The following is a 14,733-nucleotide window of genomic DNA, read 5'->3' as shown; positions in this document are numbered from 1 at the left end:
TCCCATGTAATGGCTGCCTCTGGACTATATTGAGAAGGATAAAGATGCTGACTTAGATTTGTACATACGTGTGTAGTACTGTTGAAGTATTGTTTAGGAACAGTTATTCATAGGAATTGCCTAGTAATTAACAGAACATTAATGCTCTGAGTGTTGGTTTCTGCTGTTACTAGAGACTAGAAAGTAAAGACGATACCAAGCATTTTAAAAGGATTGATTGGTTGGTTGGTTGGTTGGTTTTTGGTTTTCCGAGACAGAGTTTCTCTGTGTAGCTTTGCACCTTTCCCGGATCTCGCTCTGTAGACCAGGCTGGCCTCGAACTCACAGAGGTCCTCCTGCCTCTGCCTCCCCAGTGCTGGGATTAAAGGTGTGCCCCACCACCGCCCGGCTGTTTTTTGCTCTGTGAGCGTTTGCCTGCTTGTGTGCAGAGGCATCGGAATCCCTGGAATTGGAGTTACAGATGTTTGTGAGTCACTGTGTGGGTGCTGGGAACCCAGGACTTCTGGAAGTGCTCCTAACCACGGAGCCCTCTCTAGCCCGGTGCCTGCTTTTCTGTGTGTCTCCAGGTTTGCTTTCCCAGAGTCAGCCTCCTCGCTGCCCTTCCATGTGCACAGACTGAGAGCAGCAGAGCTGGCCGTCAGTCGGTCCAGCGCTGGCTGTCTATGCCACACACCGCCCGCCCAGATGCGCTTGTGTATCTGGCTCCGACAGTCCTTAAGCCAGGGCTCATCACTGTGGTCCTGCGCACATGTAGTTCACTGCAGGTCACAGTCATGCTCAGTTTATTAAATTGAATTTAACTGAACTGGATTGGATTCTAGCTCCACACAAGATTTTTTAGTTTGTTTTTAGGTGAGATTGATTTTTTTTTAAAAATCTAGACAAGAAAAGGCATTCTTTTTGTCTCATTGTTTTTAAACATAGTCTAAATTTAGGATACAGCTACCAATATGTTCGTTGCCCATAATTTTTAAGCATTCTGAGGAATGACTCATCAAAGTCCCTAAATAGATATTTGAAAAGTCACAATAGCCCTGGGAAACAAAATTAGGTTTGGCAAATACCGTGTTTTCTCTTTGCAGTCAGAGCTACTGATCTACATGGGAGAAGCGTGGTGTATAATTTTAGCAAGTTCTTTTCCCTTCATACTAGAGTTGAAAATGAGCAAAGATCACCTGACCGGTTCCTATAGGGCACCCAGAACCGTTTCCTTCTTACTAGACACCATTTGCAGGAGACTGTCGCCTTTCCAAACGGCAATACTGCCTCCTCTCCTGACCCCGGCTCAGTGTCCTCTGGTATTTCCAGTCCAGTGGTGAGGGAGGCCGACTCCCACTTTTTTCCCCAGGGTACTCTTGAGCAGAGAGAAGTGAGAAATATGTAGGTAGAAATATGGAGGAGAGAGACAGAAACAGGATAGCCTCGGGAGGGCCTGGGTCAAAACCCACCAGCCCCTTCTGTCTCTACTAAAGGGCTTTTAAAGGAATGGCAAGGGGAGGAGCAAAAGACCTCGTGACCATGCACGCACGTGGTCAAGCCATCCCCTAATGCAGCCCTGCTGTGTAACGCAAGCTCGGATCTCACTAGGAAACCTTTGTGGGCTCCCACACAGTGGCTGATAGGTGAGGCCAGACGGAGGCACCTATGTTTCAGTGGAAGATAAATAAGCCTGGTTTCTACTCCTTTCCCTTCATTCTTTGTCTGTAACGGAGTCTAGAATTTAAATCTTCCAGGCCCCAGTATCTCCCAGGCTGAACTGTAAAGCAGTAATGAGGTTCTTCCCATTCATCTCTGCTGTAGAGCTATGTCTCGAGTGTAGCTAGAGTTTTCCTGCCTGGCCCACAGTCAGGACAAATCTCTGTCACCTGCCAGTCCCACAGCCGCTCAGACCCAACCAAGTAAACACAGAGACTTACTTATATTGCTTACAAACTGTATGGCTGTGGCAGGCTTCTTGCTAACTGTTCTTATATCTTAAATTAACCCATTTCTATAAATCTATACCTTGCCTCATGGCTTACCAGCGTCTTCACATGCTGCTTGTCATGGCGTCGGCTGGCAGTGTCTCTCTGCCTCAGCCTTCCACTTCCCAGAATTCTCTTCTCTCCTTGTCCCGCCTACTTCCTGCCTGGTCACTGGCCAATCAGTGTTTTATTTACTAACCAATCAGAGCAACACATTTGCCATACAGACCATCCCACAGCACTCGAGTCTTGAGCATGCTTACAAATGCCATCAAAACAACCCTAGTGTTAGAGAGAAGCATCCGTCACCAGTGGGCAAAGACTTTAGTTAACTCGTTTATTCAGCTTACGTTTTGGGGTGGCTTTACAAAGCCCTGCAGAAGTGGCCGAGTTAAACTTTCTCCAGCTTAAGCAGCCCTGTCTAATGTGACAGACGAGGACCAACACCTAAGGTTGTCCTCAGACCTCTACAGGCGTGTTGTGACCCCACAAAGGGGTTTTTAGGAAGATTTTAAAGAGGAAAGAGTATCCAATAAGATAAAATCTGTATTTTAGGAAAATACAGATAGTAGGTGCTAAGGTAACATGCCTAAGGCAGCAGTTCTCAACCTGTGGGTCGCAACCCCCACAGGGGTCACATATCAGGTGTCCGGCATATCAGATATTTACATTACAATTCATAACAGTAGCAAAATTATAGTTATAAAGTAGCAACAAAACAACTTTATGGTTGGGGGTCATCACAACATGAGGAACTGTATTAAAGGGTCAGAGCATTGGGAAGGTTGAGAAACCACTGTCCTAAGGTAATACATAAAACTTTCCCTTGAAAAGATCTGGGGTCCTGTAATTTCTTTTTAAAGTTTCAGTGGGTAGGGGCACTTGCTGCTAAGCTTGATGACCTGAGTTGACCCCTACAAGTTGTCCTCTGACTTGCACATGAACAGGGTAGCACAAGTGAGGTATAACAGCTTATAATCTCACCACTTAGAAGGCTGAGAGAAAAGGGTTCTATGAAGCCAGCCTGGGGGACATAGCTCCAAGTCAGCTATGGCACAAAATCCTGTCCAAAAAAACCAGGAAAATTGTGAGCCAGGCAAGGCGGTGTTGCACACCTTTAATCCCAGCACTGGGAGGCAGAGGCAGGTGGATCTCTGTGAGTTTGTGGCCAGCCTGGGCTACAGAGCGAGTTCCAGGACAGCCAGGGCTACACAGAGAAACCAAAAACAGAAGAAAACCCAGTAATGTGCATAAAGGCCTTGTCAATCCTCCGGCCTGAATGTTTTATCCAGCATACCTCTGCTCAGCACACAGCAGCAGGCCAGGACTTCTCGAGCTCTATCCAGGTTTTCTTACCCAGTTCAGTGCCATGAGAATGATGTTCTATTTTGGTGACGCTTTTGCTTTTCTGCCAAATAACCTGGAATCTCCTTGTCAGTTTCCTAGAGGAGGTCCTGGCTTCTGGGCTCCACAGCCGCAGCAGGGAGAGCTCACAGGCCACCTCGAGGTCGGCAAGCAGAAGATGAGACGGCAATGGAGAACGTCGTTGTCGTCATCGAGAAGAGCACAGCCTCCCTGCTGACCAGGGGGCTCAGAAGGGCTTGTGTGTTGTAACTCACGCCAGGTCACCCCAATTCCCGAACTGCTGGTGCAGACGCCAGGACTGCCGAGATGATGAGCCTGTCCCAGCCCACCTGTGATTCTGTATCAAATAAATATGTTCTTTGTGTATTTGACAGCAAGTCACTGTCGTGTCTGATGGGCTTTCCTGAGGTCATTCTTGAGAAATGGGTTGTCAGAGATAAGAGGGATTCAGAAAGTCATGAGCAAGTGAAGTTCTGAGTGGCATGATCTAGCCATGTTAAGGACCATGGAATTAGACTTCTGGGAAGTTGGCAAAGCCTTTCCCTCAGATCAGAAAGGCAAGTCCTTCCTCTGTCCAAGTGTTCTAGCAAGACTGACTACTAAAAAAATAGCAACTGCAGCTTCCTCCTCCAGGACGAGACTGCCCCCCTACACACAGCACCAACTGAGACTAGCTACCGTCCCCTGAGACAGTACTAAGTGCTCCGAGGTTCCAGGTGGCAGTACCACAGCTCCATCAGAGTGCACACTGCCCGCCTGGCCCAGCTTTTCCGTGCCCGTGTGTGTGTGTGTGTGTGTGTGTGTGTGTGTGTGTGTGTGTGTGTGTGTCTGCTCCTTCTTCTTCCCATGCTGCCCCAGGAAGACTTCCAGGACACAGCCCTCATCTCCTGTGCAGCTCAGTCCTGCACACTTATTTCTTTGGAAATGCTGTGGTTGAGAACCCATGGAGGGTTGCAATAAGAATTCAGTCTGCAGGGATAGGAGTGATTTTGTTTGATTTCTTTGAGGCTCATTCATGGGAATTCATACAGTGAGACTTGAGATGGTGTTATACCATCCAATGAAGGCACAGCCTGTACCCACAGCATGTTTACTTATACCAGAGCAAATGAAAATGCTGGTCTCAGTTTTTCCTCTCCTGAAATGGTAAAAAGTGATGACATCAATAACAGCAGGGTATTAAGGTGTCCTCACATAATTGGAGCAGGAGCGCCACAGCACAGTCCCTTCTGCTTGTCTGTGGAGTGCGTTTTTAAAAGATTATGTGTGTGTTTTCATGTGTTCCTGTCCATGTACGTGTGTGTGTGTGTGTGTGTGTGCATGCGTGTGGGTGTGGATACCCCTTTAGACCAGAATAGGACATCCAATCTCCTGGAGCTGGAGTTACAGCGTGCCCAGTATGGGCGCTGGGAACTGAACTCAGGTCCTCTGCAAGAGCAGCAAGCACTCTTAACTGCTGAACCATTCCTCCAGCCCCTTAACTTCTATGTTGATAAGTATTCTCTAGCATCATTCAAATTTATGCCCTATTTATGTGACCAATATTGGAAATATTGGTCTTTTTGTGGCAGGCTCAGTTTCTTCATCCACAGAGTGAAAACAATTAGTGCCTTCCTCGGGTTTAAATACAGAGATACAGTTCAGTATTGACAGAGCTAATTCTATATTGCTGCTCCTTTTTTCTTATCAAAAAAACATTTTAATGAAGGACATATGCTTTTACTGACCCTCTCTCCCATAGATCAAAATGCCCTGGTCAAAGCACCAATCCTTTTTTTTTTTTTTTTTTTTGGTTTTTGGTTTTTCGAGACAGGGTTTCTCTGTGTAGCTTTGCGCCTTTCCTGGAACTCACTTGGTAGCCCAGGCTGGCCTCGAACTCACAGAGATCCACCTGGCTCTGCCTCTCGAGTGCTGGGATTAAAGGCGTGTGCTGCCGCCGCCGCCACCCCCCCCCCCCCCCCGGCTCACCAATCCTATTTTAAAATAGGATTTTAAAGTCAAGGATATTTGTTTTTAAATGACAACTCAGATATTTCTGCCCAGTAAACTTGCAAACAGCTATTCACAAGATGTTACCTGATAGTTTCAGTCTTTTCCCCCTAAGTGGAGCTCCTTACAAAATGTTCAACTGCAGGGCACAGCTTTGGGTGGTGCTGTCTTACAGGCAGACACGCTCAGGAGTCCTTCCAGGATCTTAGCTCCCTAGAGAAACTGGCTCATTATTTTTGCTTGTGTGTGTGTGTGTGTGTGTGTGTGTGTGTGTGATAGTGTTGAGCTCACTGAGTGCTATAAAAATGTGTAAAGGAAACCAGAAGTGCTTATTTCTCACTTAAGCACTGGTCTCTGGAAACAGCCCCACTTAGATCCAAATTCAGGTGCCATGAGGTTCACCTGGTGAGAGAAGTCCGCTTTAGAGCGAACCAGGGGAGAAGCTGGCAGATGGGAACGTCCAGTGCCAAGACCAAGAAGCAAAGGTGAGGAAGAGGGCCAGGGCGAGCTTCCTAATAGTTCCGGCTACTGGGAAGGAGGAGCCGGGAGGGATGGGGACCAGCCAGAGATTTATGTAACATCTCAAGACACAGACAGGCAGCGAAGCTCTGCAGCCCACAAGCATCTGCTCTAGAATCTGAAAATTACTTTGGTTATTTTTTACGGGTCCCTCTGCCTGATGTTTCACAAAGCACTAGCTCCTGTCTGATGCTGTGCAGAGAGCGGGTGTCTTGCTCACCAGGGATGCTCTAGTATCTGTAGACTAAATGGAAGCTCCTGGGAGGAGGAAATGGGGGGCAAAGTCACGGATTTCTTCTGTCCCCTGAGCCAGAATCTACCCTTCTATTTCCTCCTTGTAGTGCTGGCAGTGGAGCTACAACCCCTCCTGAATGCCAGGCAGAGATCTACCACTGAGCCACACCCCCACCCCTATTTAGACTATGTAAATCAGGTGGAGACAGGAGGAGGCAGATCAAGGCCAGCCTCACCTACCTAGTAAGTCTGAAAGCAGCCTGGGCTGTGTAAGACCTTGTCCAAAACACACAAACAAAGACAATACAACTGTCCATCCAAACCATTCTGATATGCCCAGCCAACAAGTTCCCAAAAGCTCCTGCAGGCTGATTTCCTCAGCTACGTACGTCCTCACACCGGTACATTCTGCTTCCTCATATAGTCTGCATTTTCTCACTTTTTCCCTCACCTTTTAAACAGGACAGTACCAAACTGAGATGGGGAGAGTCTGGGGAGTGCGCTCTGTGTGTACAAAGTCTGAAAGGTAGAGTGGGGTCGGAAAACCTACATTCTAATTCATGTGACAGTAGCGTGTCAATTTGAGCACGTCATTTGCCGTGATCATTCCCTAGTGGGTAATAGTCTCATTCTATATGCCTTGCAAAGTGGTACTCAGCATTTTTAAGTGCCAAAATAAAGAGTATTGTGACAGGATAAAGTTCTGTATCCACCTGAAAGAGAAATCAAGGACTACGGCTAGTAAGGAAAACCTTACAGGACTGGGAAGATAGATGGGTCTGAGGTTCTTTCTTGACAGATTCCAAAAAAAGCCCAAACATCCTCCATGCTTCCAACCACAAACTTACCAACACTTCATCTTGAACGTTTCTGGGGAAAGGTTATTTGCCCTGCTCTGTGCCAGGGATCTTTACTCAGTCCGTGGTGGTTGTGTTTACCATACACCAGGTAAGAGGTGGATTAGCTTAGTGTCTGGTAGTAATTGGCCCTAGAAGACAACACTTGGGTCCTCCGGGGCTTTCACGGGTCCGCTCACCCTCCTCCGTGGACCCGGGAGGGGAGCGGAGAGCGCGGAGGGGTGAGGAAAGCCGTCCTCAAACTTGGGCTTCCCGCCCGGCCCCCGCCGCCAACTCGGGGCTCCGAAGGGCTCGCGGGCCTCCCCGCCGCCGCCGCCGCACGCGCGTTTACCGCAGGCCTCGCGGGGCGCTCACGGCCGCCCGCCCCGGAGTGGGTCGAGCCCGGAGCCTGCCGGAGCCCCGCTCGCCCGCGTCCGCGGGTCCGAGCCGGCCGCTCTCCCACGGCGCCCCGGCTCCAGCGCGCTCGCCACGCCTCGGGCCCGCCCCCATCGCCGCCGCGCCTCCCGGTTATCCGCTCGCGCCTCCGCCGCCGGGTGCCGGGTCGGAAACAAAGGCGGGGGGCGGGGAGCGCGCGGCGGCGGCGGCGGCGGTGGCGGCGGCGCCGCGGTCCGCCCTTCATTCGGAGCCCGCGACGTCAGCGGCGGCGGCGGCGGCGGCCGGGGCCCGGGCGGCGGGGGCGGGCATGGGCGGCGGGGGCGGCGGGGGCCCGGCCTGCGGCTAGTGCGAGCCGCCGAGCGAGCAGCGGGCGCGGCCGCCCGATCCCGCCATGAAGAAGAGCGGCTCGGGCAAGCGGGTGAGTGCGCGGCGCGCGGACAATGGGGCCGGGGCCGGGCGGGGGCCGGGCGGGGGCCGGGGAGGCGGGCGCGGGGACCCGCCTGAGCCGCCGCTCCGCGTCTCGCCCCGGCCAGGGGCCTCCGGATGGAAACCAGCATTCTGCGGCGCCCGAGAAGGTCGGCTGGGTCCGGAAATTCTGCGGGAAAGGGATTTTCAGGGAGATTTGGAAAAACCGCTATGTGGTGCTGAAAGGCGACCAGCTCTACGTCTCCGAGAAGGAGGTAGGTGGGCGCCCTGGCCCGAGCCGTCCCGACCCGGTCCCCACGGGCGGCTACTTCGCCGCCTCGCCCCGCCTCCCTCTCTGCAAGTTCAGGGGTCGCCAAAGTCCTGTGTCTGCAGGGAAAAGTCACCCCCGAGTGACTTTACCTGAGTGGGAATTCGGAGTTTACTTGTCTAATGCGCCTTCGCGGACACCCTTCTCGGAAGTTGCGGGCGTCCGCCGCCTCTCACCCTACCCCGGCCCCCCAAACACGGGGTTTCTTTCTGTTGGAACGCACTGGTCCCCTTGTCCCTCGCCCCTTCCCGCCACCCCAGCCCACCACCCTTTCCACTCCTGTCTGTAGCAGGGGGCATGTGTAGGTCTCCTGAGAAGCAAGTCCCCCTAAATCATAGAAAACACAAACTGGAGTCCGCCTCTGGGACCTGGCGTGGAGTGGCTGGGAATGCCAGATTTTTGTAGGAGCCGGCGTCCTGAACCAGGCCTGTTCCTCACCTTCCACTTCACTTAAAGAGAAAAAGAAGGGGGGGGGGGGGGGACAAACAACCAACGAAGAACTCATACTCTGTCCGGCTTTATTTGTGGAGTCGGGGAACGGAGTTAGGACTGTGAGTGCCTGCGCGCGCGCGTGTGGCTTTGACTCTGTGGTTGAGCATGAAACCACAGCCCACACCGGGTCAGAATCTAAAGCCGGGTCCTGGAATCCGGACCCCTTCCCCCTTTTGTAAAGCCCTAACTCTTGAATCACTAACAGGAATGCCGAGAAGCCGAGCTTGCTTCCCGGGGACTTTCTACAGAGCACGGTAGACCGTGTCCCCCTAGACGGGCCCTTCCTCCCGTGACTGTGCTCCCTCCCCCAGACAGACTGGGAAGTCCTCCTGAGGTCTAACCTCTTCTGCTTTCAGTACTAGACACTTGCCTTCTGCCGCCCTGTTGGGGTAAAGAGAGCCTTTTATGGTGTTGAAGCAGACACCCTGGCAGCCCGAGAGAAGTACTCATCTGAAAACTGTACCGAGACAAGCCGAGAACTGAGTAGTGCTGAGCCGGTGAGGGCCCTCTCGAAGGGGCCCAAACATAACGGTTGGAGAGGCTTAGGAGCGCGCTGAGGGAAGACTGGGGAGACTCTGCTTTGAAGGGTCGCTGCTACCTAGCCAGTCCCAAATCCTACAGGGAGTTCTCACCGCAATTTTCTTGCTTTCTACTTTTGTTTATTTAAAAAAGCAGCAGCAAGTGTCACGGTGTCTCCCGTCTCCCCTGAGCTTCATAATGCCAGGAAACGGCTTGAGCAATCAGGAAGGGCTTCCTACATGTCGGGGGAACCGGGGACAGTGAAAGGCTATGCAAACTAAACAAACCCCCTCCTTTTTTCTTTTTTTTCTGGCTTGTATTTGTCCAAAAGGCAGAACCTGGGACAAAAGTGCTTGGTTAGTTGGTTAATAAAACCTGTGTGTGAAGGAAGGGATACAGAGCAGAGAGAGGATAGGATGACCTCAGCCTAGAGTGTCTGCTGTCCTCTGAGTCAGGAGCATCTGTCTAGTCCTGGGGCCAGATGCCCCCGACTGGAAAGGGCATGGGGCGGGAAGGGACCTTAATCTGACCATCCGTGGTCAGTGGGCTGGGCTAAGGGCAAAACTGCCAAAAGACGCGGTTTATTCTGCTCGTAAAGAAAAGCTACAACAAACCACTGGATTGAAGATGTAAACACCAAAAGCATCGTATATTTGCAATTTACGTGCTGATGGGAAAGAGAAAATGTCCCTAACTATTCCCTAGTTTCTGTCGATCGTTCTTGGGAAAGCAGGGTCTCCCACAACTTCCTCCACTAGAGAAGCCCTTCCATGTGTGTTGTGGATCATTCCCTACTCTCCAAGGGCACCCTCTAAGAGCGCCGGGGTGTCTTCCCCCGGTCAAGGGTCAGATAGAGGAACAGATCCACACCGTCAAGTGACTTCATGATAGAGGAAGTTAGGTGGAAAGCGATGCTGAGTACATCTGAGGACCATGAGAAGAAGGAAGGGTTAACATGGAAGATGTAGTCAGAAACGAGACTTTGGGAATTTGGTGTGAGGAAGAGACAGAATACAGCAGAGAACAATGTGCCGGGGGTGTCCGTCTTTTCTGGGCACTGGCATTTACTTATTCCACCTCCTGCCTCACCCAGTCTCCTCCCCATGCCCTTCCTAACCTCTGCCAATGCCTCCTGCTCCCAGAGTGCCTTATCAGCCATGTCCCAGCCAGGAGAGCCCCCCCCCCCTTCCCTTGGGAAACAGAGCAAGTGAGTCCTTTCCTCTGCTGCACACACCCAGCTCTTTCCTCTCCAAGCTTTCTGGTCCCTGCTGATAGTCTCTCTGGGGAAGGAGCCAGAGAGGAGGGCCCCACATCCCCGCCTGGGTTCCTGTGAATTGTTCTTCAATGTTCCTTGTGGCAGCTTGTCTGTCCCATGTCCACCATAATGTATAAGGGCCTCTGGTCACTTCCCGGCCAGAAGCCCAGGAGCCCTAAAACGGGGAGAACCCTAGAGAGCCACGCCTTGCCAGACAAATGGAGACAGCCGAATGTGCCCTTCGCCCCCCACAGCACATGTGATCCACAGATCAGCTCTAGGCTGGCCGAAGTCTGCCAAGGGAAACATGGCTTCCTTTGACACGTGTGCTTAGTTTCAGCTTTTACCCGGGAAACATGACTGACTCGTTCCTGGCACATTCCCAACCAAGCAGAAGAGGGTGGCTGGGCTGCTGATCAGGAAAAGTCTCCTATAATGTCCCACTTTAGAAGGGGGAGCAGGTGGGAAGGAGCTCTTGTGAACTGTAATATTCCCTTTGTTGTTCCAGATGTTGGCCGCCTTTTTCAGCTTCCCCTGGACTGTTAATGGCCACTCGCGTCTTCCTTACTTGGGATGGTCGGATCAGCCCATTCACCATGTCCCTTTAAGGGCATGTCTCTTTAAGGACTTGTAAAGCTATGTCCTTCAGAACCAGAGTGAGGGTCATGGGTAGAGGGAGACTCTGGGATGGTAGCTTGTAGGGCAAGGGGGTTAAACAGAATCCCACACCAGGTCTCGGTTCTTAGCCCCGTCCCCAGATGCACACCTTGGGTGGGATGGCTTCCTTTTGCTTCCTTCCCTTCCTTCAGGAACAGAAGCAGAGTAATTTTATCCTGGTCACACCCCAAACCTCCCCTAGGTAAAAGATGAGAAAAATATCCAAGAGGTGTTTGACCTGAGTGACTATGAGAAGTGTGAAGAACTCAGGAAATCTAAGAGCAGAAGCAAGAAAAACCACAGCAAGTTCACCCTGGCCCGATGCAAGCAGCCGGGCACCACGGTATGTCTGCCGGCCTGGCCGGCTGGGCAGGGGCCATCCCTGCAGGATCCCCCTCACTGCGAGGCCCAGAATGCCCCCCCCCAAGTGTTCTTCCTCTGGCTTTTACTGTTTAACTGGAGAATTCCTTCCCTCCGGGCAGGCCAGCTGTAAACCTCTTCAGCCATAAAGATATCCCTCTCCCTACTCCCTCTCTTCCCTGCTTTACACACACACACACACACACACACACACACACACACCCTACTGTGTATACACACATATTCTCTTGGAAGAAAAATTATGGTCCTTGTGCCCCGTGGGTGGTTGAGTTCAAGGGAACCCAGGGAAGCCGTGCTTGTCACATTCTGTGTCTTCGGACATTTAAAGTTTATTAGTACCTAAGCTCTGTCATGCGTCCCCTAATGTCTGCAGCAGCAAGTTCAAATCCAGTGTCCCTCTTAGCTCTTCCTCGCTCGTTCCTAAAACAACCTGTGCACTCTGCAGGAACAGACTCTGGGTTTCTTTCAGTCATTCATGATTCCAGGAGCAGAACCGCTCTCTCCAGGAGCTGGGTGTGAGGGAATGAAATTAGAACGTCTTTTTCTTTTGGGGGAGGATTATAACTTATTTGTAAAGCCCGAGCTAAAGCAAGAACGTTCCCTTCACAGGCACCCAACCTGATCTTCCTGGCAGTGAGTCCTGAAGAAAAGGAGTCATGGATCAATGCCCTGAGCTCGGCCATCACCAGAGCTAAGAACCGCATCTTGGATGAGGTCAGGGGCCTGTTGTGGGGAAGGGGGTGCTAGGGCAGAAAGCAAGCTTTGACTCACTAGAGGAGGAGGGGTGTTTTGTGGGGCCCCTTTAGTTCCCCCACTCTGCTTTCTCTGCTTCTTTAAAGGCCTTGTGCCCCCCACCCCGTCTTCTCTCTGAAGTCTTTTTCTTGCTCATTCGTCCTCCCCAGCTTCCTGATGCTTGAGCTAGCCTTGGGTTAACTGTGTCCATAAATCCTTTTGCCTGTGGCCCTCTCAGGAATAGTTGGTGGGATGGCTTATTTCCCAGTCCAGGCATGCTGGGGGTTGCCCAGTCGGGACAGTCCTAAAGAAACCCTGGGACTCACAGCGCATCTCTTCAGGTCACTGTTGAGGAGGACAGCTACCTTGTCCATCCTACTCGAGACAGAGCGAAGATCCAGCACTCCCGCCGCCCTCCTACGCGGGGACACCTCATGGCTGTGGTATGTAAAAGTGCAAGAACATAAACACTGCCCAGGGGCCAGTTCTGTGTCAGTCCATCTCAGCTGTGAACAAGCAGGGACATTTGTAGGAGGCCTCCTGATCCAAGGATCAAAGGCTCAGGAGGCCTGCCCACCCTCCATCCCTGCCTCACCCTCCCCCCCCCAATCAAAAGTACTTACTCAGCACCTGCCCTGAGTCAGATGTCCTGTTCTCAATAACTTCTGAGGAAATGAGAAATACCCTCAGGAAAGAGAAAAATAGAAGTGCTGTGTGCAGTGATACCTGCTGCTGTGTGGTGGCTGGCCACCCGGATGAGTGATGGTAAATGCCACATGCCCCACAGCAAAGCCTCCACTGAGTGAATGGTGGTTTCTCTCATTCAGCAATGCTCCTGCTCATGTTTAGGGAGAGGCTGTCGCCTGCAGGAGGAAGAGCCCAGGCCTTGGATTTAGCAGACCTGTGGTCTCTAGCTGCCTAGCTATAAAGTGCTTCTGTGAGAAATGGTCAGAACCGCACATGCGCAACAGCATAGAAAGTCCTGACCTCCCTTTACCACTGCTAAATTACAGCATTTAAGAAATAATCCTTGTTACCAGGCAAGGGTTCAGAGTTCAGATATCGGTACAGGCTAAGGTGTGTGGCCAAGAGGATGTGAGTAGAACATTCTACTTCCGTCTGTGTGTACACCTTACTGTGAATTGCGTGTGGGCCATCCCCTGTGATGCTTAAGAGTCCACAGTACAGAAGTAGACACTTCTCGGGAAGCCTGTAGCAGAGCAGAAGATACGTTACAGAAAAGCAGAAGAAAGGACTTTAAATCATCATCAAAGGGTCCAAAATAGCAAAGTGGAGGACTCAGTCAGGAGGGGAGGACTCAGTCAGGAGGGGAGGACTCAGTCAGGAGTGGAGGACTCAGTCAGGAGGGGAGGACTCAGTCAGGAGTGGAGGACTCAGTCAGGAGTGGAAGAGCTCCATCAGGTGGGGAGGACTCCGTCAGGAGTGGAGGACTCAGTCAGGAGGGGAGGACTCCGTCAGGGAAGGCGAGCTGAGGAAAGAGACCTCAGCTTGCACTCATCGTTCATAAGCTAGTGGTAGTTCATCCCTTCTTCCACACTCTTTCCCAGGCTTCGACCTCTACCTCAGATGGGATGCTGACATTAGACCTGATCCAAGAGGAAGACCCTTCCCCTGAGGAGCCAGCCTCTTGTGCTGAGAACTTCCGGGTGGATCTGGACAAGTCTGTGGCCCAACTGGCTGGCAGTCGACGGAGAGCGGACTCCGACCGGATCCAGCCCTCTTCACACCGGGCAAGCAGCCTTTCTCGGCCTTGGGAAAAGCCAGACAAGGGGGCTACCTACACCCCACAAGCCCCGAAGAAGTTGACCTCTACAGAGAAGGGCCGCTGTGCCTCCCTGGAGGAGATCCTGTCTCAGAGGGACACTGCCCCAGCCCGCCCCCTCCACCTTCGAGCTGAGGAATCCCCAGCCCCCGTCCCCTCCCAGCCGGGGCAGCTGTCCCGGATCCAGGACCTGGTAGCAAGGAAACTGGAGAAGACTCAGGAGCTTCTGGCAGAGGTTCAGGGACTGGGAGATGGCAAGCGAAAGGCCAAGGACCCCCCACAGTCTCCACCGGATTCTGAGTCGGAGCAGCTGCTGCTGGAGACAGAGAGGCTGCTGGGAGAGGCTTCGTCCAACTGGAGCCAGGCAAAGAGGGTGCTACAGGAAGTCAGGGAGCTGAGAGACCTGTACAGACAGATGGACCTGCAGACCCCCGACTCCCACCTCAGACACACTTCCCAGCACAGTCAGTACCGGAAGAGCCTGATGTGAAGGAGGGGGCAGGTCTGGAATTTGGGGGGGCACAGACTCTATATCTCCAAATGTTGCAGGATAAAGCTTTTTTTATTTACCTCAATCAAAAAAAAAAAAAAAAATCAAGCTCATTGCTCTTGCCGATGCCTGGCCTGCTGTGGCATTTCCCTACCAACTTCCCTAGACAACTCCCTGGTCCTAGAGTTTTCCTGGTCACCTTGGAGAAGGTGAGCCCTGAGGCCCAAGGAAGGAACCCTCACCATACAGCCTGCTCACTGTGCACAGGCCAGCTGCTCCCAGGCCCAGGAGGGAAGGGATGCGGATGCACATGGCGGCGTCTGGGCGAGAGTGTGCTGGGGAAGTGGTTTCCTCGGATGCCCCATTCCAGGTTGTTATTCAGAGGGTG

At 52.2% G+C, this 14,733-nt stretch overlaps 2 protein-coding genes across 2 annotated transcripts in view; both read left to right on the top strand.

Moving 5' to 3' along the window:
- Vps45 (vacuolar protein sorting 45 homolog) overlaps positions 1–3,706 on the top strand; it is a 59,424-nt gene extending 55,718 nt beyond the window's left edge. The window contains exon 15 of the mRNA XM_059265890.1: positions 3,403–3,706. Coding sequence (XP_059121873.1) covers positions 3,403–3,490 — 88 coding nt within the window. The 3' untranslated portion in view covers positions 3,491–3,706. The remainder of the gene's footprint in view (positions 1–3,402) is intronic.
- Positions 3,707–7,607: 3,901 nt separating this feature from the next.
- Positions 7,608–14,453, top strand: Plekho1 (pleckstrin homology domain containing O1). Its single transcript, XM_059265889.1, has 6 exons — positions 7,608–7,721; positions 7,837–7,983; positions 11,162–11,302; positions 11,950–12,054; positions 12,414–12,515; positions 13,641–14,453. Exons 1-6 carry the CDS (start codon positions 7,695–7,697, stop codon positions 14,343–14,345), a joined length of 1,227 nt encoding a protein of 408 aa, XP_059121872.1. The 5' UTR covers positions 7,608–7,694; the 3' UTR covers positions 14,346–14,453.
- The last annotated feature ends 280 nt before the right edge of the window (positions 14,454–14,733 follow it).

Source organism: Peromyscus eremicus, chromosome 6 (assembly GCF_949786415.1).
Source record: "Peromyscus eremicus chromosome 6, PerEre_H2_v1, whole genome shotgun sequence".
Classification (NCBI taxonomy): Eukaryota; Metazoa; Chordata; class Mammalia; order Rodentia; family Cricetidae; genus Peromyscus; species Peromyscus eremicus.
The sequence above is the reverse complement of the archived record's forward strand: the minus strand, read 5'-3'. Positions and strand labels throughout refer to the sequence as shown.

What these genes read in the sequence shown, in the direction of transcription:
- Plekho1 (XM_059265889.1), top strand. Translation starts at nt 7,695, where the DNA reads ATGAAGAAGAGCGGCTCGGGCAAGCGG. An exon ending in AGAGCGGCTCGGGCAAGCGG is followed by an intron (nt 7,722 to 7,836) that starts GTGAGTGCGCGG and finishes CGCCCCGGCCAG; the next exon opens with GGGCCTCCGGATGGAAACCA. An exon ending in AGAACCGCATCTTGGATGAG is followed by an intron (nt 12,055 to 12,413) that starts GTCAGGGGCCTG and finishes GCATCTCTTCAG; the next exon opens with GTCACTGTTGAGGAGGACAG.